Source organism: Myiozetetes cayanensis, unplaced genomic scaffold (genome assembly GCF_022539395.1).
Source record: "Myiozetetes cayanensis isolate MyiCay16 unplaced genomic scaffold, myiCay2020 scf19, whole genome shotgun sequence".
Classification (NCBI taxonomy): Eukaryota; Metazoa; Chordata; class Aves; order Passeriformes; family Tyrannidae; genus Myiozetetes; species Myiozetetes cayanensis.
In genome coordinates this window covers 13,532,502-13,560,432 of record NW_026087400.1, presented here as the reverse complement: position 1 = coordinate 13,560,432, position 27,931 = coordinate 13,532,502, and the positions used below count along the sequence as shown (strand labels likewise).

At 51.1% G+C, this 27,931-nt stretch overlaps 1 protein-coding gene across 5 annotated transcripts; it reads right to left on the bottom strand.

Moving 5' to 3' along the window:
• Positions 1-82: 82 nt before the first annotated feature.
• On the bottom strand, positions 83-27,337 carry CEP250 (centrosomal protein 250). Of its 5 annotated transcripts, XM_050313794.1 has the most exons (29): positions 25,915-27,337; positions 25,319-25,484; positions 24,652-24,758; positions 23,152-23,379; positions 22,523-22,619; positions 21,957-22,055; positions 21,039-21,200; positions 20,550-20,728; positions 19,927-20,109; positions 19,633-19,777; positions 19,209-19,355; positions 18,807-19,037; positions 16,806-16,999; positions 16,320-16,447; positions 15,968-16,137; positions 14,947-15,126; positions 13,748-13,882; positions 13,327-13,470; positions 12,595-12,875; positions 10,860-11,019; positions 9,988-10,300; positions 9,430-9,557; positions 9,113-9,233; positions 8,126-8,280; positions 5,021-7,636; positions 3,268-3,423; positions 2,776-2,889; positions 2,558-2,608; positions 83-1,637 (listed from the first exon to the last, which is right to left on the bottom strand). In XM_050313794.1, exons 1-29 carry the CDS (start codon positions 25,959-25,961, stop codon positions 1,356-1,358), a joined length of 7,119 nt encoding a protein of 2,372 aa, XP_050169751.1. In that variant the 5' UTR covers positions 25,962-27,337; the 3' UTR covers positions 83-1,355. The 5 variants fall into 5 exon arrangements, with proteins under 5 accessions (XP_050169751.1, XP_050169749.1, XP_050169750.1 ...); XM_050313792.1 differs by lacking the exon at positions 25,915-27,337 and having other exon boundaries at positions 25,319-25,899; XM_050313793.1 differs by lacking the exon at positions 25,915-27,337 and having other exon boundaries at positions 3,268-3,420; positions 25,319-25,899.
• Positions 27,338-27,931: the final 594 nt, after the last annotated feature.

Below are 27,931 nucleotides of genomic sequence, written 5' to 3'. Positions count from 1 at the left end.
AAGATAATTTTTTAAAAGATTTTTTTTTAAAGAAGATAGTTTTTTTAAGAAGATACGTTTTTAATAAGAGAGTTGATTTTTTAGAAGAAAGTTGTTAAGAAGTCATATTTATTTTTTCCTATAAAGAAAACAATTGTTTTTAAAAAGAAGACTGTTGCTTTTATAATGATGATTTTTTTTTTAAGAACATTGCTTTTAAGATAAAAATTTTCATTCTGTAAATATATTCTGTACAGATGTTTAACTTGTTGCTGTTGTGTTGTCCTTCTGTAACACATTGTTTGGGGGTGCTGGCACGGCCCCCCAGGCTGGGGGTCCCACTTGGGAAGGTGCCGGCCCTGGGGCCCTTTGGAGGCGGCCGAGCTGTGCCCCGGGCCGGCTGTGGGAAAGCAGTCCTGGCAGAGTCCCAGGGCTTTGTAGGGAAAAACTGAAAGGATTGGGAGAAAAGAGGAGGGGGAAGGAGGAGGGCGAAAAAAGGAGCGGAGATGGGGAGGGCCGGAAAAGGTGGGGGAAAAAAAAGCGGTGGGGTAAAAGGGGGGTGGAAAGGCGGCAAAAAAAGAGGGGTAGGGAAAAGAAGGGGTGCAAAAAGCAGAGCAAGAAAGGGGAGAGGAAAAGGGAAAGAGGGGGAGAAAAGGGGGAGGGAAAAGACAGGGAATAAAAGGCAGATTAAAAAAAAGGGGGGAAAAAAGGGAAGGGAAAAAGGGATGGTGGAAAGGAAGCAGGTGGAAGGGAACTCCCTCTCTCTCACCCACCTTTGATTCCTGCTATGTTCTCTCCACCCCTTTCCTCCAATTTCCATTTCTCCTTGCAGCAAACAGCTCTGCCCTCAAGAGGGGAAATCACACAACAGCCTCATTGGGCCCAGTAAAGACATGTATAACCTTCTTCTAAAAAAATTTTATTAAGAAAATTTTTTTAAGTGTCTGGCTCTAAGAGATGATTGGAAATGCAAACAGAACAAATGCTGTTATGCTACTTTAACTGTTTGTAGCACAACCTTTATGGTCCTTTTATTGGAGCAGCTGCCCTGGGACAGATGTCACCCAGAAGTCTTACCTGTTCAGGGATTGTTCATGTTTGGGCTTCCTTCTCCACACATCATTCTCTCTCCTTACCTACGTCTTCATTCTCACATATTCACAGTTTGTCCCCAAAAATCACCTGTCCGATATAACACTTCATAGATCCTAATCCTCAACGTAAGGTGAGGTTTGACAGCACCAGCTGACTGGGAGAGGAACAGAGAGAAAAGGCAGGGAGCAGCCTTGCCCTGAGGAGTTCATCCCATTTCTCACATCCAAGAGCTCTCTGTCTTAGCAGAAATCCTTCCATTCAGATGGAGAGCAGAGGTGCTGTTACCTCAGGTCGTGGCTTCTGGCAGGTGGGGCTGCTGGATGCACTGTCTGTTTCTCAGGAGATTGACAGTCCAGGGACGTCAGGGCCAAGTTCAGAGACTGATCCAGCTTCTGAGTCTCTGCTTCCAGAACAGCAGCTCTGGGCTCCCGGAGCACAGCTGCTAAGGAGCAGGACAGCTCCTGGTGAAGGTCTGACAGCTCCTGGTTGGTCCTTGCACAGCTCTCAATGTAGTTCTGCCTGTGCTGTCGGTCTCGTGCCAGCTGGGACTGCAGGAGGGACACCTGAAAGAGGCACAAAGCTGAGCTCAGACAAGCCCATGCTGTCAGGACCAGCCATAGCTCCACAGTACCAGCAGTTGGGGCAGACACAGCCCCAACCAGCCCTGACAAACACTTGGACCCTGTGGAAGGGAAAGGAACAGGCTCCCAGAGTCCCCTGAACAGAGCTCAGCTTATCAACACGTCAAGTTATTTGCTGGCCAACCCTTCCCATGTACAACCCTCAGCCATCACAGGTCTATTAGAGAGGGAGTTCCAACAGGATTTACTAACGCAGCTCTGATTTTCAGCTTTGGGCCATGAGCCCTCAGTTCCACAGGCTGTGCCTCAGCAGGAGGGCTGCTGCTTACCCAGGGTACTGGAGAACTGCTCTGCTTGAGCACCTGGACAGCTGGCCCAGGGAAAGGGAGCAAACTCTGCCTCTCCCAAACTTTAGAGCATCCCACACGAGCGCAGGAGAATGTGGTGAACAAAGCCCAGGGGCCTCAAAGCAGTGCTGAAGCCTTGGAACTCCTCAAACTTTGCTCTTTCCTGACCCCAGGGGGTTGTGCCTGCTGGGCTGGTGTGGGGGCAGAGCTGCTCCCACCTCCTGCTCAGTTTGACCTCCTGCCAGGCAGTCAAAGGATGCACCAGGGTTCAGCAGCTGGAATGAACCTTCTTACACTGATAAACCAAACACCCTCAGAGGGCTGAGGTCTCTGACTGGGCCCCACAGCAGCATGGTGATTAGCACAGCACAGCAAGAGGAGACTGAGGATGGCCTGAGGGCTCTCAGCTCTGGCACTGCCTCAGAGCCCTGGACCTGTCCACCACTAATGGAAGCAAGGGAAAATGGGGACAGGAAACAAAGAGGAACATCCTGGAACAGGATGCCCATCAGTAGAGCCACAGCAGCTTTTGAGCAGAGGTTTCCTACTCCTCACCTGGTTCTGTAACTCAGCTAATCGCTGACTGCAGTGAGCGTGAGACTCCTCCTGTGAAGAAAACACAAAGATTTCATTTTAGTCTGCAGCTTGGTTAGGGCCATGATCTATATTTGACTACCATTAGGTCTGTAATGGGGGGCTGCTGCCACTGGGATTTGCCCTTGCTCCTCTGTACAGCCAGAGCCTCCTCCCACCAAGGAAGATTCTGTTCTCACCTGCCTAGAGGTGGACACTTTGTGCTGATCAGACTGGGACAGAGACGATCCACAGGCACCTGGGAGAATCTGACCCCTAAAACATCTCTTCAGCCTCCTCCGTTCATGTTCCACCTGCACATTGGATGGGAGAATGGTCACAGAAACCTGCCAGCAACCAAGGAGCAAAAAGGACCTCTGGACATCGAGGCAAGGAGATCTCTGCTCAGAGACCTTTAATTGCACCAAAGAACAAACAAAGGACTCGATGTGGGCTATGGAAGAGAGTCAAGTGTGTCTGGGGACACTGGGGGAAGGAGGGTGGTACTGCAGTCAAGGTGCATTTGTGAAGGCCATGGGGTGCCAGAAGAGAGAGGAAAATGCAGAGGGTGTGCCCACAGCAGGAAGGAGAGGGAAGGAAACAAGCAGAGGACTCCCAAGTGCTGCCTGGGGAAACGTGTCATGGTTCAGAGGACCATGAGGCTTTGCAGAGGAAGCAAAAGCCCATTTTACCTGCTCAAGAGTCCTCCTGAGCTCAGCATTTTGCTGCTTCAGCTCCACCTTCTCATCTTCCAGCCTTGCAACTGTTCGCTGCAGACATTCCAGGCTCTGCAATGTGAGTCTCTTCTCTGAGAGCCACGACAGCTGCTCCCCTTCTGCAACAGCCTGCTGGGCATTGAGAGAGGAGATTCCATGAGCTGCTGCCACATCAAGGTTAGAAGGGTGTTAGAACCAACACTTCAGGCAGAGTGACCACAACAGGAATGGACAGTGCTAAGGCCCTTCTCCTCCTGGTGCACAGCCCAAAGGAACACACCCTTTCTCTAGGGGCCCTCCTCCAAATCAGCTTGGAGAAGTGAGTTGTTTGTTCTGGATGTGCTTTCTGCTACTTTTGTTCAGTGTCCCCCATTCTGGTTTTGAGAGAGACTGCAAACATTCATTTCCTATTCAGCCACTTCGTAATTTTACAAAGGTCTGGAGTGTCTCCAGCTCCCTCTCTCAGCCATTTCATGCCCAACGTGAAGACTTCCACACTTAGACCTTCCTGTTAGGGAAGTTATTTACCACTTATGGTCATCATCTTTGACTACCACTGTACATCCTCCTATCTAGAGTTCTACTCTCTGTCCTTAGACAGCCAAACATGTGCAAGCTGTGGGTATGTATTTCTGCAGTGACTGAACACTACAGGTTTGTTCTCTGTTCTCTTTACCTGTTACATCCTCATCCAGAACTGCTCTGTGGAAAAAAATCACATTATCAGTCAAGCCATGTGCACTGCTCTGAACTTAGTCAGGAGTCACCTCCCCTGTCGTGCCTTACCTGATGAACTTCTTGGAGCAAATGTAGTCTTACCATCACCAACCAATCTCTGTGGATGCAACTGCATTTCCTGATCACCTGCTCTCGCCCAGCTGATCTATGTGGATGGAACTGAAATCTTCCGTTGTTTTCACATTTCCTGCACTTGTCACTTCTTTGCTTCCCATCAACAGGTCACAGGACCTGTCAGTATCCTGATCAGGCTGCCAGTAATACTTCTCAAGTTATGTGTAAATGTATAATGCATAAATACAGTGTTTACTTGGTAGTTTTCTTCTACATCAGTACACTAATGCCAGAACATTGGCAAATTCCTGGCAAAGCTGCAGCACAGGCTATTGCAGCTGTTCCACCAGCAGGACCTGGATCAGTTCACCTTGGAGAAATCCACACAAATTTACCTTAGTGCTTTTTGGACAGGGGCACAAGCATGTCCTGAATCAGCAATGAAGCCTTTAACCTGATCAGGCAATGGTATAAATCCCATTCTCTTTAGTACACTGGACAAGCTGTCCCTCAGAAACCTCCATGTCTGAGAGCATCCTCTGAGCTCCAGCAGTGCAGCTGCTGTTCAGCCATCGGTACAAAATGCTAAGTTCACTATATCAGTCTGGTCTGCAGCTCCCTGTTCTTTCCATGCCAAATCCAAGCCACCATGTGTTGGCTGAGCTTGCCTAGGCACAGAACCAGTTCCCCATGCCCAGCTTTTGGACTGGAGTTGATTTGGACAGCAAGCTCCACAGTTGTGTCAGTCGTTCCAGGCCTGCCAGGAAACATTCTCACAGGTGAATGGTCTCTGCTGGAGCCAGCCAGCCAGACAAGGTTGCTGGCTGCAGACCTGCCTACTTTGCCCAAACAGGAATTTATATTCCCACCTCTTGGAGGGAAACATCATTGGAACCCTTCATGGATGTTTGAGCTGAAAACCAATCCCAGTGCCTACCTGTTGATGAAATCGGTCTGTGTCCCGCTCCGAAACCATTCTCTGCAGGACGTCTAATTCTTTCAGCAGAGTCCCTTTGGTCATTTCACTCTTGCTAAGGGCAACTCTCAGGACTTGGGCTTTCTCTCTCCATTCGAGTTCTCTGCTTTGTGTCTGCCTCAAAGCGGCAGCCACACACTCCAACTCCTCCCCACTGGCTTTCCTCTCAGCTTGCCATTGCTGGGTAAGCTCCTTCTGCCTTTGCAAGAGATGGTCTCTCTCCTGGAGAACTTTCCTCTTCTCTATTACCTCTTCCTCCCATTTTTGGAGGTTTTGGATTTGTTTTTTTAGGGTCTCCCCCTCATCTTTCCATCGCAAAGCCGATGTTAATTCTTTCAGGAGTTCGCTCTCCCTCCTTAGCTCTTGTTCTCTCCCTGACAGTGTCTCCTCTAAATACCTGACTCTGTCTGTTTGATACTTGATCTCTTCATCCTTCTTCATCAGAGTCTGCTGAATGTGCTGGAGATCTTCCCGAAGAGCTCTTATTATCTCTTCTAACTCCTTTTGGTCGCTTTGAGCCGTGGTCTCTCCTTCTCTCTCAGGGAAGGCTTCTTCCAACAGCTTCTCTTGCTCTCCCTCATGTCTAACCTCTTCATTCTTCTCAGCTGGCCTAAGCTGGAGATCCTGCCAAGTCTTCACTAATTCTTCTTGGCGCCGGAGTTTTTGCAGAAGGGTTTCATTGTCTTCATCTTTCTTCCTCACCACCTCCTCAAGTAGAGTTATCTGCTTCTGGCATAATGTTAGTGCTACTTTCATGCTTTCTTCATGGAGTTGGAACATGTTCATTTGCTCTGTCTGCTTGAGGAAGTCCAAATGGTTCTCCTGCAACATCTGCCTCATTTTGTCTTGATCCTGCTCTAGACTTTTGGCCTGCCTGCCTTCCACCTCCTTCTGCTCTCGAAGGTCCTGGACGTGCTCATCCAAAGATGCTCTCTCTTGATCTCTGGCTTCTAAAGAGGACTCAGCATATTCCAGTTTTTGCACAACAGCTTTAGTCTGCCCCGCTGTCTCCTCCTCTTGCTGTTGAAGCTTAGAGATGGCCTCTTCCAGAACCCAGATCTTTTCTTCTCTTTCTTTCAGAGTCAGTGCTGCCGCTTGGAAATTTGTTTGCTCAGCTTCATGCTCTTCCTCATTTTCCTGGCATGCCTCACACTGCTTCCTAAGGGATAAAATCTCCTGCTCTTTTTCCTTTAGTTCCACTTGGAGATGCTGCAGAATTTCCTTCTGCTGTTCAGATTCTTCTTGTTGCTTTCGGAAGGTCTCAATCAGTTCCTTCTGAGATTCAATCATGACATCCTTTTCTTTCAGTACTGTCCTAGTGTATTCTAAGTCTCTGTGCAAGACATTCATCTGTTGTTCTGTTTTTTCCTCATAGCTCCTTGTTTGCTGCTTTTGGGTGTCTATGAGTCTGTCCTTTTCTTTTAAAGTTGCCAAGGTCTGCTCCAGTTGCTCACGGACAGTCCTCAACTGCATTTCCAGGGCTTCTTCAACTTCCTGCATTTGCTTTTGTTGGGACTCAAGCTCTCGTTCTTTTTCAGATAAAGAAAGTGTCATGTTTTCTACTTCACCAAGAAGCTCTTGCAGATGCCCCTCTTGCTGTTCCTTGTGCTGCTGCAAGAGCTTTAACTCTTCCCTTTGAGCGTCACACTCACTCTCTCTGGCCTTAAGAGCTGCCCTCAGGTGTTCAAGGCTTGTGTGCAGCGTTTTCCCCTGTTCTCTCTCCTTTTCCAGTTCTTGGATCTGCTGAGTCAGAGACAGAAGCTCCAAGTTTTTCTCCTTCAGGTTTCCCTTCATATGATCAAGATCGTCAAGCAGATTTCTCACCTGTGATGCACCATGTTGTTCTAGAACCATTATTTTCTCCTCCTGGGATCTGATCTCCTGCTCCCTCTCTTCTAGCTCCTTGCTCACCTTGCTGACAGCAGTGCTCTGCAATTCTAACTGCTTTTCCAGTTCCCCTATCAGTTCTTGCTGGGATCTGATCTCCTGCTCCCTCTCTTCCAGCTCCTTGCTCACCTTGCTGACAGCAGCCCTCTCCATTTCTCGCTGCTTCTCCAGCTCCCATATTTGTTCTTGCTGGGATCTCATCTCCCGCTCTCTCTCTTCCAGTTCTTTGCTTAAAGCAATCCTTTGTTGTTCTTGTTGCTTCTCCAGCTCCTTTATCTGTTCTTGCTGAGATTCTGTCTTCTTTTCTTTCTCTGTTATGTCCTTAATAACCTGATTGAGAGCAGTTTTTTGCATTTCTTTCTGCTTTTCCAGGACTCTCATCTGCTCTTGGTACATCTTCATTTCTCTCTCCCTCTCGGACAGGATGGCAGTCATACGAGCCAGATTCTCCTGTAAAGCTTTGCCCTCTGCTGCCTCTTTCTGGAGCATCTCCATTTTCTCCATCTGATTTTCCACTTCCTCATTTTTAATTTTTAAGAGGGACAGTGCAGTTTGGAGTTCTTGTTCAAGGCAGTGATTCCTCTCTGTTGCTGTATTTGCTCGGGTTTCAGAGGCTGTCACTGATTCCTCAAGAAGTTTGATCTGACACTCCAGTTTTTCTTTCTCTGCTTGCAGCCTGTCCCGTTCACGCTGCAAAGCAGGGACAAAAAGAGTCAGTCATCCCATCTCTTATGTCTGCTCTTCAGAGCATATCTGAGCTCCTGCTGCAGTGGCAGGCACGGGCTGCCCCTCTCTCCCTGCCTCTCGGGGTGCTGCAGACCCTTCCGGGCCCCCCTTTACACTGCGTCTTTCCCAGCTCCCTCAGCCATTCCCAGCTTCCTTTCTGCCCTTCCCCAACCTCTTGGAGCTCTGCTCGAGTGTTCCTTTGGGGAGGAGCAGCCAGAACTGCAGCCAGGATTTCAAGTCCAGACTAAGCATGATTTAGGCAGTGCCCTGACAATGTGCTCTCCACTGGGAAGGAAGGGAAGAGCAAAGGACCCCAACGTTTCCTCTGCTGGGTTTGGGGCAAGAGGGGGTGGTTTTTGACCTCTCCTGTGGAGAGTTGCTGTGGTACCATCTCCAAAAGGATGGTCCAAAACCAGCTAGGAAATGGCCCTTCATGGCATGTGCCAGCCTCACCAGCACATCCTGTCCTTGCTCCTCCACGCTCTCCAGTCTCCTTTGCAGAGACTCCACCTCCTGACGCAGAGTCACAGCCTCCTCCTTCCTTGCAGAGGCCTCTTCCTTCAGGGCAGCTTCCAGAGAATCCCTCTTGTGTTCTGCCGTCCACAGCGCTGCAGCAGCACAGGGGAAGGGGAAAAGCAAAGCAAAACCAAACTGATGTGCATCCTGCAGACACAAGAGCAGTGTCTTCTCTGCCTGCCTGTGTTACCCAGGCCCTAAGCCCACAAGGGTTTCACAAAGCTGACAGGAAAATTCCAGGCAGAGAAAAAAAGAAAGAACGAAAGGGGCAAGAATCTGAGGAACATGAAACTGTATTTGCCCTTCTGCTTGTTGAGAGACCAGGGCTGAGGGCATGGCAGCACCTCAGCCACAGTGTTGGAAGCAGGGAGAAGTGACATGGATGGAACAGGGACAGACAGGAGGGGAGAGTTAAATCCAGGGGTCCAAAGGAAAAGGAAGAGGAAGCAAAAGTGAAGACTGACTAGGACAGCACTGATTGACCAGGGATAGCTCAGAGAGAGTCTGAGACAAGGGAAACAAGGCACTGAGATGAGGATGGAGTTCTGATGTGCAGAGTGGGCAAACAAAGACAGAGAAAGGAGTGGGGATGCCTGTCCAGCCATGCTACAGAGAGGCCAATAGCCCTGGAGGCTCTGGGATGGCCTGGAGTTTGGAGGTAAGCTCAGGCATCCCCTATTTAGCAGGACATAGGACCTGAAAGGCATCACTCTGCACAGGTTCCCCTGTAGCACAGCCAGATGCACTGCCAGCCACGGGATCTTTCTCTATCAAAAGCTTTCCCTGGGACGTCTAAGGAGAAGTCTCCTGATGGTTGTTTTCCTCCTCTCCCATTCCCAGGCACTGCACTTTTCCTCTATGTGGCATCAGAGATCCCCTTTGGCCAGAGAGGATGGGCAGTGGGGGGGAAAGGAGAAGCTGTACCTTCCTGGCTTTCAGCCAACTCTTTGTGCAGCTCCTGATTGCGGGCACACCAGTGGTCCCTCTCAGCCTGCCTCGTGCTCAGTTCCAGCTCCAAGACTTGTGTTTTCTTCCTGGTGTCATTCTGGAAGAGTTAAGAGGAGCAGAATCACCTCTCAGAGCCACTGCTGGCACAGCAATGGTAGCTGTGATCATGATCCTCCCTCCTTCCCATGGCACTGAGCCACCCCCCTCCAAAAGGATTGACACCCACCCTGGCATTGGCACTCTGCTTTCCCAGCAGTGGGACAGGATTTCTGGGTGCCCAGGGCACACATTACCAGATCTTTCTGAGTCTGCTCCAGGTGTTGGCGCAGGTCTTGTAGGGCTGCTGCCACTCTGTCCACCGTGAGCTCTGTGGGGATGTCCCTGGCCTGAGAAGCAGTAAGGCCCACAACATGACCCTGTTCTGAGGAGAGAAGACATTCTGTCTCAAAACTTAATCCAAGGGTCTCCAACAAACAAGGCCTCTTTAAAAAGAGAAGGTGTGCTTGCCCTTGCCATCATCCTAGAGCTTGCCCTACAGCAAGCCATGTGTCACAGGTTGACGTTATTTTGATGAGCACTCATGTCAGTGCTGCCCCAAGGACGACTGCACATGCCCTGTGCCTTGGCAGGACTCAGGCCTTTTTCCATTCTGATGCTGATCATTTCTCCACACACAAACACGGACTTGTGTCTCTGCAAGGATGTCAAGCTTTCAAAATTTCCCAAGGCCTGAGCCAGCCTAAGGTGAAAGGATGAGTCTGTCAGACCAGGATGACCACGAACCATCCCCTCCTCCATCTGCTCTCCCACACATGCCCTACAGACATGCTGACCCAGCCTCCCACACTTGCCTGAGCTCCAAGTGGCCAAGTCTCTGCAGTCACTGATGACGTGGTGGAGAACCAAGAGCAGCTTGTCCAGCTGGGACTGGGTTTCCTGCTGGGCTCTGTTGGCCTGTTGACACTCTGTGGCCAAGGCCTCCTCCCTCTCCTCAGAGCTCCGGAGCCTCAAGCGCAGCTCAAACCCCTCGGCCTCCAGCGTGTGCAGGGAGTCCTTCAAGCTCCGTTCTCCTGCTCGCGCCTCCTCCAGGGCCTGCAGCAGCTGCTCCTCTCGAGCTGCCAGGGCAGCCTCCTTCTCCAGCACTGCTTCCTGCAGGGGCTGCATCTGGAATGGGTGCACAGAGTGTCAGGGACTGGGCTGCTCCTGAGGCAGCAGAGAGGGCAGTAGGGTGAGGAACAATTGAAGGACAAATTCCTTCAAGCGCAAGACACACCAGAAACAGAAGGCACAAAGCCAAGCATTCCAGTGGAGAACAATGAACTCCCAACATGGAGAGGGGAGACAATGGGCATCCTTGATGGTGCAGATCCAAAACACCGGATGAGGTGTCTTTCCCAGCCTGCCAGAACCACCTCTGTGTCCCCACATTGCTCCGTGCCTGGCACAGGCACAAACTCCACCGGGGACAACACTGGGAACACAGGGATGGAGAAGCTCAGAGCAGTCTGTTGTTTCTCCTCAGAGAACTCATACTGGGACCCAGGAGAGGACAGGGGCAAACACAGGCAGGAGACACCAGATCCAGCCTTGGCCTCAAGCTGCAGCGTCCCTGGGCAGAGCACAAGAGCAGTGGGTGCTGCTGGGAGGGGAAACCAGTGGGGGCCTACAAGCTGCAGGTGGTACTGTGTGTCCCTGGAGAAGAGGATACCAGTGCATAGGTCACCTGGCTGTTGAGCTCCTGCAGTTCTCTTGTGCGGTCTGAAAGGAGCTGCTTGGCCTGGTGAAGAGCAGAATGGAGCTCAGACACTTGGTTCTGCTGGGCAAGGTTCTTTTCCTCCAGGGTTCTGAGGCTCAGTTCCTTCTCTTCCAGACACACAGTCAACCTGTGGAGCAAAGCAGCAGATGGCAGTGAAAGGCATTCTTCTTTCATTGGTGCCTCAAGAAAGGGTGGTGGAGTTGCCCTCTATGTAAGGCAACGCTCTGGGTGTATCAAACTCTGTCTTGGGGTGGATGATGAGCAAGTTGAGAGCTTATGGGTCAGAATAAAAGACAAGTAGGGTCACCTTGCTGTGGGTGTTTGCTACAGGCAGCCTGATAAGGAGGAGAAATGGATGAGGTTTTCCACAGGCAGCTTGAAGCAACCTCACAGTCACATGCCCTGGTTCTTGTGGGGCATTTTGGCCACCCTGACAGCAGCTGAGAAAGCAACACAGTCCGGGATGTTCCTGAAAAGCACTGATGACAACTTCCTGTCACAGCAGGGGAGGATCTCACAAGGAATGGTGTGCTGCTCAACCTCATCCTGACAACCAGGGAAGGCCTTGTTGGAGAGGTGAAGTTTGGGGGCAGCCTCAGCTGCAGTGACCGTGAGATTGTGGAGTTCTATTGAGGGCAAGGAGGACGCAGGACAGCAAGGTAAGATTACAGCCATGGATTCCAGGAGAGTTAACTTTAGCCTCCCCAGGGATCTTCTTGAAAGAATCCCATGGAAACACACCCTGTAGGGAAAGGGGTCTAAGAGTGTTGGTTGCTATTCAAGGATCACTTTCTCCAGGCTCAAGAACAATGCATCCCAGTGAGCAAGAAATATGGCAAAGGGGGCAAGAGACCTGTGTGGATAAACAAAGAACTGCTGTCATTACTCAAGTGGAAGCAGGAAACACACAGGAGATGGAAGCGAGGTCAGGCCACTGGAAATGAACACAGAGAGTTTATCAGAGTAAGCACAAATGAGAAGGGCCAAGGCCCACCTGGAGTTAAATCTGGCCAAGGATGTCAAAGACAGCAAGAAGGGCTTTTTCAAATGCATCAATAACAAAAGGAAAACAAAGGATAACGTGTGTCCATTCCTAAATAGAGGGGAGACCCTGGTGACAGAGGATACAGAGAGTTACTGAGCACCTTCTTTACATCAGTCTGCACTAACAAGACCGACCACCCCTCAGAGATCTCTCACCCAGGAAACCAAGGCAAAAGAGTATTGGAAGCAAGACTTCCCTTTGGAAATTCCTTGGAAAATCCTCCTTTCCAGGAAGATCACATTAGAGAACACCTGGGCAGACTTGACATCCACAGGTCCATGGGCCCCAATGGCATGAACCCATGAGAGCTGAGGTAGCTCGCAGACACCACAGCGAGGCTGCTCAAGATCAGCTTTGAAAGGTCATGGAGATCAGGAGAGGTGCCTGAGGACTGGGAGACAGCAAATGTCACTCTGGTCTTAAAAAAGGACAAGAAGGAAGACTCACAGCTACTCCAAAAGCCTTTGCCTTCAGAAAAAAACTGTAACTGAAGGATTAAAAGGAAATGAAACACAACATCAAGAGAATGAAACACATCTGCATGGACAGTTCAGAACTGCCCTTTAGGAAATGCTACCAGAGCCACTTGCAGATAGCAAAGATTGGAAAGAGGCAACCCATGACACAGAAAGCACAGTCCCACAGGCTTTCATCTACCTGTTTTTTTCCCTCTCTAAGGCCTTCATTGAAGCCTGAAATTCTGAGTTTTGCCGCTCTGTTTCTTCCCAACGGCTCCTTTCGCTCTCCAGGTTCTGCAGACAAACTTCCTGCTCCTTCTTCTCCTGTTCAGCCTCCTCCAGGATCTTCCGGAGCCTCTCAACCTCCAGCACCTTCTGCTTTGAGAGCTCCTGGGCCTCGCTCACATCCTGCTGAGCTTTGTGGGCAGCGGCTTCCTGGGACTCTCTGCAGGCTGCAAGCTGAGATGTCCAGTGTCCCACCTCCAGCCAAAAGAAAAAGCAGTCAGAGAACACAGCTTGTCGCTGTCAGCCACTCGGAGACTGGGAGGAAAAGCAAAGGACAACTTTCACTTCCACCCTGTCCCAAGGGGATCAGATTCCCAACGGATATGGACGACTTGTTTCAGAATCTAAGGGGGTCACCGAGGGCATCTGAGAAACCAGTTCCAAAAGCAAGGCCAGCAGTAAGAGGCCAGCAGAAATCCCTGCTGGTGACTGCTGCCCAGCAGGCCAAAGGACTAGCCCAGCAGTCCAGGGCAGCAGCTGAGATTCAGCAGACCAGGCAGTGCCCTCCAGAGCAGCTGCCCTGGAGCCCAGAGCAGGAGGCAGTCAGAGGGATCAGCCCATCAGTTGCTGCTCTGCAAGGGAAAGGCAACAAGGGCACAGACCACCTGCTGCATGACTGTGGGGTGGCTGCTGCTGTTTCACACACCTGCTTTTGTAGATCCTCCCTCTGCTCAAGGAGGAGGGTCATTTCCTCTTGGATGCTTTCAAGTTCTTCTTTGTGCCTCTTCTCCGCTGCCTGGAGTTCCCTCTGAGCTTCCTGAAGCTCTGCTTCCAGCTTTGCCTTGATGGTCTGGAAGCACAAATGCAGAGCAAGTTCCTGGGACCTTCCCTCAGGCTCAGCTTTTTCTCCTTTCTGTCTCAAAATCCCATTCATTCAGGCAATTCTCTTGGCTTCTCTACCCAGCTCCATTTCCACTGCAACCCTTCTTTCCTGAAGGTGAGCTCTGGAGCTCACCAGGCTCTGTGCTTTCAGTGCCTGCACTAATCCTTGCCTCCTCATTCCCAGGACCTGCATTTTATGGCCTTGGTACTGCCCTTCACTCTGTTTCCTGGCTACTCAGGCTTACCTGCCCCTTCTCTTGCTGCTCTTGCACCTCCTGCCTCAGCTGCTGGACCCACTGGCAGGCTTGGCTTAGCTCTCCCTGAGTTTGGAGCAGTGTCTCTAATAGAACACTCTTCTCGTTCTGCTTTTCCAGCAGGACCTGCACAGAAACAAAGAGCACACAGGTTCAACATGTGTGTGTCAGGACACAAGGACTGATGGGCTCACGCCCTCTCAGAGCACTGTGCTGCTGCTGCTCTCCTGGGTCTGCCCACGGGGAGACACAGCTTCCCAAGGGAGACTGGCACCATAAACGCGGCCCATCCACGCCTGAAGCCCCAACAGACTCTCAGTCATCTCCCAGGAGATGGGTGGCATTTCCCTGCTGTCTGGCTGTGCTGCTGAGAGTGTCCCTCCTCTTCTGCCCTGTCCACCTTGTCTTTCAGTAGCGACTGCTGCACCTCGTGAGCAGCAGAGCAAATGCAAAGCTGCTGAGGGCTGAAGGGAGCAGGAAACTGATGTGTTCTAAGCAGGAGGCTGGTGAAAATTACTTCAATTTCAAGCTCTTCAGGTGACTTTGGAAAGCACTGACACGCCGGGGACACACTGTCCTCCCTGAGCGCTGGGCTGGGGGTGCTGCTGTCCCCAGGCAGTCGGCATGGAGAGCACCTTGGGGAGGGCACAAGGGAGACTCTCAGTGTGTGACACGGTGGCTTTGGCACAGAGATGGAAATGCAAAACTGCTTCCCAGGATGTGACTGAAAGCACAGTCCAGAAGACATCTCTGAGTTACTGTTCAGAAATATTCCAGAGGAGGCTTTACAAAGATTTTTCTCTAGTCATCATTCCTGCTGTGCCCTCCCCATTCCCACTAAAGAAAACCCCCATCCATCCTCCCGGGGATTCAGTACCACAGAATCAGTTTGGCTACAAACACCTATTAGAAAACATCCCAAGGGAACTGTTAGGAGAAAGTGAAGATACTCTGAGGTGAGTCTTACACAATATAAGCACAAAAATGTCAACTGAAAGGTGACATTTCTGCCTGGCTTCCTAAGAGAGGTCTCATTCCTAGTCCTGAAGATAGCCCTGTTCACCTTTCACCCCTCCAAATGCAAAGTAGAAGACATGGAGGACATGCTCCATCCAGCCCAGCATCCTGCCATCTCCCACAGCTCCAGCCTTGCAAAATCACCACCTCAATTCTCCTCTCCCAGTCTTTACCTCTTGCTTGGCATTTTCCAATCTCGTTCGTTCCTCTTCTTGTTGAGCCTGCAGGGTGGCAACTTTCTGTCTCATCTCAAACAGAATCTTCTCGTGCTCCTCTTCTGTCTCTGCCTTCCCTTTTTCCCATTCCTTCAGCATCTTCTGCATCTCTGCATGGTGCTCTTCCCGTTCGCTTGCCTGATGAGGGGAGGAAAAGTCTTCCAGCTGAAGTGCCAGCCAAGCTCTTCACAGAAAAATGTGAAGCCTTATCCCTCCCACAAACCCCAACCTGAACAGAGCATGGGACTGGCTTTCTGCCCTCCAGAAATCTTGAACTATTACCATGGAATTTGACAGGAGGGTCAGCAGGTGCAAGAATCATGGGAGTCATGGAATCCTTTCTGTTGGAAAAGACCTTTACGAGCAATGAGTCCAACCACCAAGACAAGGAGATATCCCCATGCCCTGTCTGCTGGCTGCCTGTTTCCTGGCACCTCTCTCCTCAGGCTTTCTCTCTGCTCAAGGCTCCCCTCCCTTGCCAGCCACGAGCAGGTGCAGATGATCTGCAGGGCAAGGGAGGGGCCCATGGCCCAGTCACGAGGACTGAAGGACCAGGGACAAGGGGCCTGTTCCATACGCTTCAAGCCCAAAGCTGATCCCTCTGACCCCTGGGCAAGGGCAGAAAGAGAGGAACCAAGTTCCCCTGACTGCAGCTGGCACCACTGTTGGCATCTGCTCCATGGCAGGCAGGAGCCGGGTCCGATCCTGCCCTTGGCTGCCACGCTTGGGGTGGGGACCTCCCAACCTGCTCTGCAACTCATCTTACACCCACACTGAAACTGTGGCTGCATTTACTGTCCCAGCATCATCCTCTGGGTCTTCCACTGCCTTCAAGTCCCAGCTGCTGGCTCTGCTGCCTGGCCCAGCAGCGTGAGGCCTATGTCAGGTGATTGCTGCCATTTCCCACGCTCAGACTCTGATGCTGCTAAACCAGCCCACAGAGCTGGCCTGAACAATTCACAAGCGTATTGTCTCCTACCAGGTCTTGCAGGAGCTTCTTTATTTCCCCTTGGTGAGCGGTTTCCTCAAGTCTGAGGGTATCGTGATGCTGCTGCTCTGCCTGCAAGAGTTGTTGGGCCATGTCTTCCCTTTCCTGCTTCCTGAGGGCTCTCTCTGCTTCCAGCTCACGTTGGAGGCACTTCACTTCCCCTGCAAACACGAACAACGGCAAGATTCAGAGTCTTTACTGACCTCCAGCCCTTTCAGTTTCAGTGTAGAAGGGCCCTGCCTCCAGCCCCCCTGGGCCTCAGAAGCCCTGCAAGCAGAGGTGGCTTTACAGCAGCTTCTCTAGGCCGGGGTGTCACCAGAAACAAAGCACACAAAGCTCCCACCTTGGATCACCTCCTTGGCCTGCATGACTGCGTGCAGCTGAGTTTCCAGGTGACTCCTGGTGATCTCCAGCTGAGATACCTGCTGCTGAGCCGCAAACAGGCTGGATTCCAGGGTCTCCTTCACTGACCTACAAGATGCAAACACACAGAGAAAGGAGTTTCTTGCTCCTGACACCCACAGGGAGTATTCCAGAATAACATGGCTCAAGATCCCCACATCTGAGTACAGAAAATGGGTGGCATGGAAACTCGAATACAGAAGGCATATTTGTGCCATTTCCATAGCAAAGCAGGGCCCTCCAAGGGAATGCCCAAGCCTTCCTTATGGCCTGGCCTAGGGCACACAGCCTGGCCCAATTTGACCTCAATAGCAAATCTACACCTGAAAAGCACAGAGGATGCATTAAACCCCTGTGTAGCGCTTTCCACCTTCATAATTACAGCCCTTCAGTCACGTCCTGCCCAGGGTGTCCCCCCTGCCCTTACCTGGCCTCTGCCAGCTGCTGGGAAGCGCCGTGTCGATCCCGCTCCGTGGCTGCCAGCCGCACCTCCAGGGCTGCCTTCTCCCGCCCCAGCAGCTCCTTCTCCCTGCACGCCTGGGCCAGCGCGCGCTCCTGCCGGGAGGACTCCTGGCGCAGCTGCTCCAGAGCCCTGCCAGCCGACTCCTTCTCCTGGGAAACCTGGGAGGTGGGCACACTCCAGCTCAAGTCCTTCCTCGGGAGCCCCGTGCAGAGCCAGCCAGTGCCACCTTGGCATCGGCCAGAGGACAAAGAGCTCCCGCGCTCCAGGCTCAGAGTTCCATGAGCAGGAACTGCCGTGCACAGCACCGGTACCCTGGGCTGCCAAAAGGCACTGGCACTGTCAACTTGGAAGTGATGTGTCAGGTCCTTCTGGTTTGCCTGGGACCAGACACCTCCCTCACGACAAACATCCCTACTCCAAACAGTGTGTTGTCGTGCAAAAACACTGCATCTTCCAGAACTGCCACTCTGTAAACGAAATTTCCAGCAATCTATTCCAGGGCAGGAAATTTTCAGGGAAGGCTGAGCAAAAGCAATTTTGCTCACTGAAGCAAGTGAAAATACACAGGGTTTCTCCTTCTGGGAAAAAAAAACCCCACGTGAAAGTGTCACCTCCCTCAGTGTGTAAAACAGCTGTGTGTGCGAGGGGATGCTCGGCAGGGAAATGGCCCTTGTGGGGAGCAGTCATTTCGTGATTTAGGCAGGTCTGGCTGATGTGGCCAAAGCAGACTGTATCTGTACAGCAGTTTACACCAACAACAGCATTTACTTACACAAAGAAGTTGTCTAATGTAGTTTAACTGTGCTTTTTGAGCTGTTTTCTTCACTATAAAACCTCTGCTGTGTATTTGCCAAACCTACCAGATCCTCCAAAATTGTGACTAACAGAAAAGAAACAAACCATTTTCTCACAGTTATCCTGTCATACCCCATCTGAACCTCCCCCTGGCACAACCTGTGGACATTTCCTCTTGTTCCTTGATCCCAGGCCACAGAGCCCAACCTGGCTCCACCCTCCTTTCAGGGAGATGCAGAGAGCGAGAAGGTCCCCCCTGAGCCTCCTTTTCTCCAGGATGAGCCCCCCCAGCTCCCTCAGCTGCTCCTGCTGCTCCAGACCCTTCCCCAGCCCTGTTCCCTTCTCTGGACAAGCTCCAGCCCCTCAATGTCTTTCCTGTTGTGAGAGGCCCAAAACTGACTCCAAGATTTGAGATGAGGCCTCATCAGTGCCCAGCACAGGGGGATGGTCACTGTCCTGGTCCTGTTTGACACACTATTTTTGATACAAGCCAGGATGCCTTTGCCCTTCTTGGCTACCTGGGCACATTGACAGCTCACCTGCAACTGCTGTTCACCAGCATTCCCAAAACCTTTTCCCCTAGGCAGCTTTTCAGCCACAAAATTGCACATATGTCTTAAACTGGAATTTGAAGAATTTAAAGACCTCACTCCCTCTCTTATCAGTACAGGACAGCAGCCTGTAGGAAAAACCTGCAGCTGCAGGAAAAACCTGTAGTTTTTTCCTGCTCTCAAGGCTCAGACAAACAGAGTTTTGAAAGCTGCAGACTCCACAACAAAAAGCATCACCAGAAACATGCAGCCCATTTTTTTTGTTTCAGAAAAAAGGTTCAGACCTACACAGTTTGTTTCTTTTGCCACATGTGAGATTAGCAGCCCCACTCAGATTCAAGGGCAACACCATCGTCTCTTTGCAGTTTATCAAAAGCCAAAAAAGAGGCCAACAGAGACAGGTGGACTAAAAGACTCTGTAGAAGCACAGGACAGCTCAGAACTGCAGAACAGCTCTGCAAGCCATCCCCACATTTCCAAAAAGGAGCAAACAAAGCCTTTTGACCTCCAGCACTACCATGTGTCCCCTTGACCAAACCACTGCAGAATATAACAGGTACAGCTCCCCTCAGCCAAGCAGCCAAACACCCACCTGGACACACCACCTTTTTGGCCTCACCTGTTGGAATTTCTCCTGGGTTTCTGCCTTCTCCTCTCCCAGTGCCCTCAGTTCCACCCGCAACTCCTCCTGTTGCTCCTCTGCTTCCTTCAGCAGCTGCTCCAGCTGGGCTTTCTCTGTGCAGAGCTCTTCGTTAGCTCTTTCACAGAAGTTCAGCTTCTCCCGCTCAGAGATCTTTGCTCTCTCCATCTCATCCACTTTAGCCAACAGAACTTCCTTCTCTTGCTCCAACTACAGTCAGGGAACCACAGAGGAAATAAAGTACAGGAAGAATTACTAAGAAGGTTTGGCTTGGACACAAAAGGAACATTGCCACGGTCAGACTGTCCCCAGGTAAGAAGGCTGAGAAGAAGCAGCAGCTAGAGACGAACACCTGGCAACATCTTTGGCAACTCTGCTCACCTGCAGCACGTGCTTGTTCAGCTCCACTTTGTCCAGTGCAAGAGCTTCATTGATGCTGCTCATCTTCGCTGCTGCAGCCTGTAGATCGGCTCTTTCAGCGTTCAGCACGTTCTGAGCCCCTGCCAGCTCTGCCACTGACTGCTCTGCCTGCACAGGCAAAAGAACTATGGGACAACAAAGGCAGCAGAATCCCGGACTTCAGGCAGCAACTCCACCTCCCTGGCTGTCTCTGACTTACTCCCAGGGCAGAGCTCCCAATCAGCTCAAGGAGATACACGACCCCAAACAGTCAGTCTGGTCAGAGCATCATTTTCCATGGAGAACAACATGGTCCCTGTCTTCCACTGACAGAAACAGCATCTGGGGAGGTTCTGCTAGCAAAACTCCCTCTGACAAGTGCTGCCCAGGAATAAGGTGTCCATACCTTCTCCAGAGCCATGGTAAGCTCATCCTTCTCTTGCTCTAGCAGATCCCTCTGAAGCTGCAGTTTCTCCAGTGTCTGTCTCATGACTAACAACTCCCTCTGCAATGACGAGTGTTTTCCCTCAAGTGCAGCCAAGTCCTTCACTCTATGAGGAGGGGAAAGGCAATGTTTCTATCAATAAACAGTCTATGCTCCAACTGAGGATCATTTGTGCACCTTTATGTGTTCCTTTATGTGGAGACTCCTCAAGCCCAGCACTGCCCACCCCTGCCCAGAGAAAGGCTGAGCACTCACAGGAGCTCCTGGTCACGCTGCGCTCTCTCCATCCTCTCCTGCTGCTCTGCCTTTTCCACCTGGGCTGACTCTTCCTTCAGCTGCAGCTCAGCTTTACTCTGACGTAGGCAAGAGGCTTCTTGCTCCATTAATCCAAGCTGTTGCTGTAGCTCTTCCCTAGTTTTCTCAAGATTTGCACAGTCCCTGCAGAGACAAGGCTCAGTCAGAAGAACAAAGAGGCCTGGAGAGTCACAGATCCCGTTTTCAGCACTCCAGGGTGGAGCTGGGGGCAGCAAGCTAAGGAAGACCTTGCTCTTTCCCTTCCAAGGAAAGAGCTGAAGAGGGAAAGGAAGGCAGGCTTTTGCCTTCCTTCAGTGAGAAGCAGTGGCTGGGAAAGGGCACCCAAAGAACAGCATTCAGAGAGACATCTTGGCAAGAGGGCGGTGTCTTGTGTTCCACCATCGCTGTCCATCTCAGAGACAGCCTTGGGAGTCACAGTAGAGCACGAAAAGCCCTGACAGGACAATGCTGAAGTGCCACACTGAGGCTACACGTGGAAGGGTTCTTTGCTCAGAACACCTCTGGACTCCCTCTACCAGACACAAGATTGCCTCTGGAACGCAGGAGGAGGAGGAAACACTCACCTCCTGAGTTCCTCTACCAAGGACTGCAGGTGTTGCTGGTGGCTGCTGGACCTCTTGCATTTCTCCTCCAGTTTCTCAAGCTTTTGCTGCACCTCCCTGCACTTCTCTTCCTGCTGTCTCTGCTGCTGCAGCAGGAAATTGTTTGAGTCCTCCCTTGCAGAAAGCTCTTCTCTCAGGGCCTGCAGGAACAGACAAGGAAAGAGCACAAACAAGCAGTAAGGAGCAGGGAAAATGGCTCCAGAGAGCTGGAAGAAGCAGCAAGCACAGACAGCTCCCCTCAAGGCAAAAGCTGTGCTGAGGGTGTGGGGATCAAAGAGAGAAAAGCAGAAGAACACAGAGCAGGTGAGACCAGCAAGGCAGTGTGGGACCACGAGTGTGAAGGCAAGAAAGAAAGGAGCTCAACTGGCTGAGGAAATGGAAAGGTGTCCAGCTGAGCAAGGCATCAGCAGCTGAGCCTGTGGCCAGGGCTAGACAAGCACAAGGTCTCACCTGTGTTGCCCCTCGCATCCTTGCCAGTGCTTCCAGAACCAATCCAAAGGCATGCCCTGTATCAACCAATCTTGGAGAGGAGAAGATGCTCCCAGACTGCGCATGATGGGAACTGTCAGTGCAGATAATGCTGACCAGGCTGTCACTGTCGTCCAACACCACCTGAAAGCCCACATCAAGCTGTTAGTCTTTGCTCATTCTACTTGGTTTTCTTCATCTTACTCTTCTTTTCCCCTCACTTCACCCTGGAGTCATTAAAAACTCAGTTCTCTCATCTCTTCAGTCCAAACAAGTTTGTCTCTGTGGCCACGGGTACTCCAGGGATTTCTGAATGCAGCTACTCTTCACAAGTGGGAAGTGGCTGGAGGCTGCCTGAATGCTCACTTTCTTGAAGGTGTATAAAAGAACTGACAATTAAAACCCTCCTCCCTCTAGGGAATTTTAGGACTAAGTCGAGGTTACCCCTGAACTGTTGCAATTCCGGGGAGATTGTAATGGTCAGGGAACACTGAGGGAAGGAGCAGAGTTGGCAAGTGCATTGACTGAGTCAGTGACCTTTTATAAAAATCTGAAGAACAACAGTCATTGCTGCAGGAGGGTGGGGGAAGTGCCTAAGGAACACTGGAATACAGATGTCAAGTAGCACACTCAAAGCACATTCCAAGAGACCTTTGTGGGACTGAAACTTCTAGTGGCTCAGCTGAAGTGTCACAGGACAGCAACTTGCAAGTTTAGAGAGGTTCTATGTCAGAAAAGTGGTCTAAAATTAAAGAGGCAATGGTAGTTAACACAGTCAGTACACAACATGTGTCTCTGGTCCCTGGGCTAGTCTGCTGCCTTCCTCAAGTACTTTAAAATCAAATTTACAGAGATGTGGTCTCTCCACCAACTCTGGTACTGTCCCAACTCTGTACTCACCTCAGTGATATTTTTTATGAGCTTTTGGAGGAAAAGATTCTCTTCTTTGGCACTTTTAGTCAATGAAACTTCAAATTCTTTCTCTATCCAACTTGATTCCTGAGAACAGAATAAAGAAAGGGTGGGCAGGGAAGAGCTGCTCCCATCTGCAGTGTCCCCATCCTCAGCAGCATTGTCACGCCAATGAGTTTCATTGTGATTCCAGTGTACTCCTGCCCAAACCTACTCCATTTCTTCTTTGCTAAAAGGGAGAGGAAGACCAACAGCTGGTTTTTACAGACTGCTACTAAGCTGTCAGCTCCAAGCAACTTTGATCCCCAGAGACTTAAAGTCACAGGTAGAAGAGCATTGGTGTGACCCCTCAGAGGAAGACACCTGAACTGTCTGCAGTTCCTCTGCCACTGCCTGCACCTGCACTGACTCCACTTCTGCCAAACTCACAAGGAAGAGCTTGGCCAGGTGCCTGATGTTCCCATATGCTGAGCATCTTTCCTGCTCTGCCTCTTGAGGAAGCTCAGGCTGGAGAGCAAACCCTGGGCTGTCTCCCAGGTAAAGGTAAAACATACTAGAATCTCCACTGTGTCGTTAAGTGTTTTCATGGTCTTCTCCTTCTCCTCGTTCTGCTTCTGAGACTGTACAAGCAAGGCTGAGAGCTCCATCACCCTGAGAAGAGAAGGTCCATGTGCCATTCCAAAAGCTTTGCACACCATCACCTGTTAAAAAGCAAAGCAGCTCCCGGAAGCACAGCAGAGAAAGTTCAACCCAGAAAACACAGCAAAGGCAGCGCTTATCTCTACAGGTTAATAGGCTTCACGTTGAGAAATGGCACTTCTTGCCACAAAGGCCTCTGCACTCCTTCAAGGAATCTTGCAAGGAATTGTCAGCACAAAGGTGCTACAGTGCTTGTGATGGCCCTGGGCAAATTCCTCCCAACTCCTCCAGCACAGCCCTGAGTAGCAATGGGGACTCAGTTCTCTTTATACTGGTCTCAGTTTTTCATCAAGAATCAACTAAGAATCACTCTAAGAGGCAATCTCTTTTCCACTCTTGTCTTACTCAGAAGTCTCTGCCAGGCAGATGATTTTTTGAAGGCAAGAGTTTGCCTGGGGACAGAAATAGGGATGTGCAGAAAAGGTGTGTTCTGAAAGTGAACAAAAAGATTATGTTGTAACAGCAAAGTTTCAAACACCTTTACCTGTCTTGAAGCTCCTTCTTCTCCAGGTCCCACCTTACTTGTGAGGCCACCACTTCCTGAGCCTTCTGGTTTATTTTCTGTTCCACTTGCTGCTCTGCCTGATCCTTCAGGACAGGTTTAGCCAGAGTGCTGGACTCCCTGAGCTGGACGCTGGAGCTCAGGCGGGAGCAGTTCACCAGGACAGACCCACAAAGCCTTATCTGTTCCGCCTTCAGCTCTGACAAATCTCTGGAGAGGAACCAAGAAACAGCCAAGGTTCACACCACCATCTTTATCAGCTGACTCACTTCTGAAGCATGGAATCATGCAATAGGAAATGCTGGCAGGAGAGATGACAACTTCGTTGGGGAGAGTGATACTTCATGTGACACATTCATGTGACACTTGGGGACCAGGACTTATCTTGACAGCTGAACAACGACTTTTCTGGGTAGTTGAGGGAGGAGTTTGTCTTCTCCTCAGATATAAGAAGAAAGGTGTGGCACAGCCAGAAGGCCTATTATTGTTGCTCCTACTCTATTTTATTAACATACTCTTGATTATCATTAACAGATGTCAGGAATTTTACCAAAGTCCCCAGCTTTTATTCAAGGGGATCAGCCTTAAGTGCTGTTATCATCCCCACCTGGGCTGCTAAGAGGCTCATGACCATACCTACATAACAAACACTTCAGGAAAGGGGTCTAAGAATTGGCCTAAAATGCTGTAACATAAAAGCACAAATAACACAAACGTTAAAGAGCAGGTCAGGCAGACTCTACACAACAGGGAAGACTCATAACCAAATAAGACAAATGGCTGACAGTAACCCAGAGTCTGAAACTGCATGCTGACACCAGAAGAAGGTATTATTACGGCTATGTTATTTTTGTGTAGAAGGCAACTGTGAGAAAGGAACCTCAGTGAGCCCAAGAACAAGAAAACAATCATAAAAAGAGGTATCAAACTAAGCAAAATAAATTGGATAAATGCAGTAACAGCATAGAGAAGCTATTTTTTTCTCTCAACAACACTGGGAGATGAATAAATGGATACAAACCAATCAAAATAAATGTACATTGGAAATGAAAAGGGAAAAAAATACGCATTAATGATCTTTCTCTCAGGAAAAGAAACCTGATGAGATTTTCAAGGCAGGTTTTTGTCATTCTCTACAAGGGACTGCTCCATACACCGAAGCATTGCACAGCTTCAGTGAGCCTGTTCCCAGGTGTCCACACATGCCTGTGTTCATGTGCCCACAAATCACCACAGCCAAGTCACCCGCTCAGGGCCTCTGCGGTGCTCACGGCTCAAGCTCCTCAGCTTTACCTGAAAACCACCAGCAAACAAAATGCTTCTGAAAACAGCCCAAAGCATTGCTTTTGACTGCCAGTGGGAAAAAAAAGGAGGAGAAATCCCCTCTTTCGCTGTCACTAACGCAACCCTGAGGTTCACAAAGCAGGTGTGAAGACAAGCCGTGTATTTTCTGCAGGAGAGCTTGCCTTAACTTCCACTCACCGGTCCGTGGCTGTCTTCATTTCCAGGAAATGACGGCGGAACGTCACCACCTGACGCCACAGGCCGAGTAGACGGTTGTGTTCCCCCCTTAAGTAGCTGTCATAGAGCTAAACATGCAAAGACAGAAAGAAATGCCAAGAAGGGAACACCCACACTTCTCCTGCAGCAGTGAAGAGCGGCAAAGCAAACTGGTCACGATGCATCCCCTCGCCTTGCAGAGGTGTCTCAGCCTCTGTGGAGGAAAACAAACACAAGCCCCTCCAAGCCCTGTGTCAGGCTGCCTTACAGCAGGTACAGGAGGCCTGACTAGTTCCTCTGTTTGGCCACTTTAAATCTGAACACACACAGAGCTCTCTGGTCCCCAGCGCTCGAGACAAGGCTTTAGGAACTATTAAAAAGACAAGCATTCCTGTGATTACCCTACAGTGCCCAGCAAGAGCCAGCATTTGCCTTTAGGACCCAGCAGTACGGTCACAGCAGGTGGGCATCTCCCACCAGCACCATTTGCTGACACTCCTCCCTCTCACACTCCTGTCCCGCTTACCAACACCAAAACCTCCAGCAATCCTCAGCAGAGCCTCCACGCAGCAAGCTCTCTATGCCAGCAACAAAATGCATTCTCCTTCCGAGCTGGCATCAGGGCTGAATTCCCACAGCCCATCCCTACCTCACGCTCACGGCGCCATTCGCTCTCCTTCAACTCCAGCTCCTCCCGGGCCCTCGTCCAATCCACCGTCAGCTTCCCAACATCTTCTCTGAGGGCTGAATTAACCTCACTGGCTTTATCAAGGTGCTCCCGCAGGAGAGCGTTCACTTCTGCCAGGTTCTCACACCTTGGAAAGGGAGAAACAGCAATGAGGTCACTGAACAGCCGCTCTCCAGCATCCCTGTGACCTTCCAGCTGCCTCAACACTGACTTTGCTGTCTGAGAGGCAGCAAAAGCACTTTCCAGGATTAAGATCTGTGATGAAAAACTCATTTGCTTCTCCTTGCTTTGAGCCTTTCATGTCCACCTATGATTTTGTTTTCCCCTTCATCCTTGACAATGCCCACAATTAACAACCTGTCCCCTCCTTCATGCTGATGGTCACTGGATGCATCACCTTTCTCTAGCACTGTCTGAGCCACTCACCTACTGAACCACAGAATAATTTAGGCTGGAAAGGGACCTTTCACCCAGAATACACACCCCCCCTCCCCACTCAAAGCAGGGCCATTCAGCACACAGCACTATTACTGCACCACAGAAAACAGATGGTGGACCTTTCTCCTGTCAAAGCAGCTTGCCCAACCGCTTCCCCTGGGGACATCAGGCAGCACCAACAGGTTTTCCCTCACTTCCATGAGCATCCAGGATACCAAGTATGAAGAAATGCTTCTTCCTTGTACCTTTGCTGCTCCTCTTCCACCTGAAGCAGGGCTTTCTCCAGGCTGTGGTCTGCTATGGCTTCCCACCTGCCTGGAAGGGATCCCTTAAGAGGAAAGGAAATGTTTAGTCAAATGCTGGTGTTTCCTTCACCAGTGTTAGCATCCACCACCTTCCTGCCCATTAGCTGGGTATCTCAGGAGCTCATGGCTTTTTCCAGATGTAACAGTGCTGTGACTACAGGAAGAAGGGAGGAGAAGGGAAGAGTGTTACTCAGTGAGTAGCTCTCCTCACTCTCCCACTGTTAGTCAGTTCTCCCACACTCCCTCACAGCTACGCATCCTCAGCTCATGACCTCAAGTGCTGACTTGAAGCCTGGGAAGGCTCTCCTTTTCTACCTTTCGGTTTCTACGTTTACTTTAGCTGTGAAGCAGAAAGAAAAGCACAGAGCCAGATCTGTACGTTGAACACCAGCATTCCTGCCTCCCAAAATGCTGTTTCAACTGGTTCTTCCTCCAAGACAGCTGTACCATGTAACAGGCAGCACAGTCCTCTCCTGAGACCTAGGACAAAGGTTACTGCACCTATAAACTCTTTCACAAAATTAAAATCCTCAGCTGGGTGTTTCAGACTAGCATTTCTGGGACTACTGGCTGCCCTAAGAATGGCAACTGGACAAAACCGATGGGAAAACTCAGAGAGCTTCTCTAAACCCTCAGACAATAAAATCTTGTTTTCCTGTCACTGCATTGTGGAGGTGTTTTTTTGGTCTGCACTTGGGAATGCTACGTACACTCTCGTAAGTCCACAACCTGCACACTCACCCCTCCGTCTTTCACTTGCTGCTCCAACTCCCGACACCAAGCCTGGTACCTCAGTACCTGGGTGGATACAGAGAATGAAGGAGAGTGAATGCAGCTTGTAACAGAGTTGGTTCCTCCTGCATTAGTTTTTCTCTGAGCCCGTACAGCCCAAGCACAGCGATGCCGATACAGTCAACAAGAAGTGATTACAACAGAGAGAAGCTTCACTTTGATATGACAGACATCGAGGCGGGGTTTCTCTCACATGTAGCTGTCTGTTCACCTGAGACAGCGATGGAGACACACGTGGGCAGCTCTGCCGGGCCTACGGCCACCACCTACCCCGAGACAGCGGCTGGGTGTTCGAGGGGACACACCTCCCTTGAAGCGAAGGAAATGAGTTTTCAAATTTCCTTTGCAAGCCAACCAGCTCGGCTCCCGCCCCGGACAAGCCCTGCTAAGGGGGCCGGACAGCAGCGCTGCCTGGAGCTCGGCGGCTCCGGGGCCCCCGTTCCCCGAGCCCCGCGCTGGGCGGGGAGCCCTGGGGAGGCCACGCCGAGCTCCCCCCGGGCGGAGCGGGCGGCCCGGCCACCCCTCCCGGCCCCGGGCACCCCCCGCCCCTCACCTCGTCCTGCAGCTGCCGCACCAGCCCCGCCTGACGCTGCTGCGCCTCCTCCGCGCTCCGCAGCTGCCGCCGCAGCGAGCCCGGGCTGTGCTGCCCGCCCTCCGCCATGGCCCGGCCGAGCCGGGCCGGGCCGCACGAGGGCCCTGCCCCGCCGGGTCGCGGCTCCCGCCCGCCCGGAGGGTCCCGCCCCGGGCTCCGGACGGGCCCGCCCCCGGGGCCGCGGGCGGAGCGGCTTCCTCGGGCCTGCCGGGGCCGCGCGGGGCGGTGGGGGAGGCTCGGTGTGAGAGGCTTGGTGTGAGAGGCTTAGTGTGAGGCCTCTCCGCCGCTCTGCTGAGGGAAAGCGCTGCCCTGGCAGAAACGTTAATTAATTAGGAAAAAACAGTGATAATGAATCCCCCGCGTTTCACCGAGAGCTACTCTGGGAGCTGGTTAGAGCTCGTCGTTTAAAATCGTTTTGTATTTGGCTGCTGAATGACACTCTTGTTT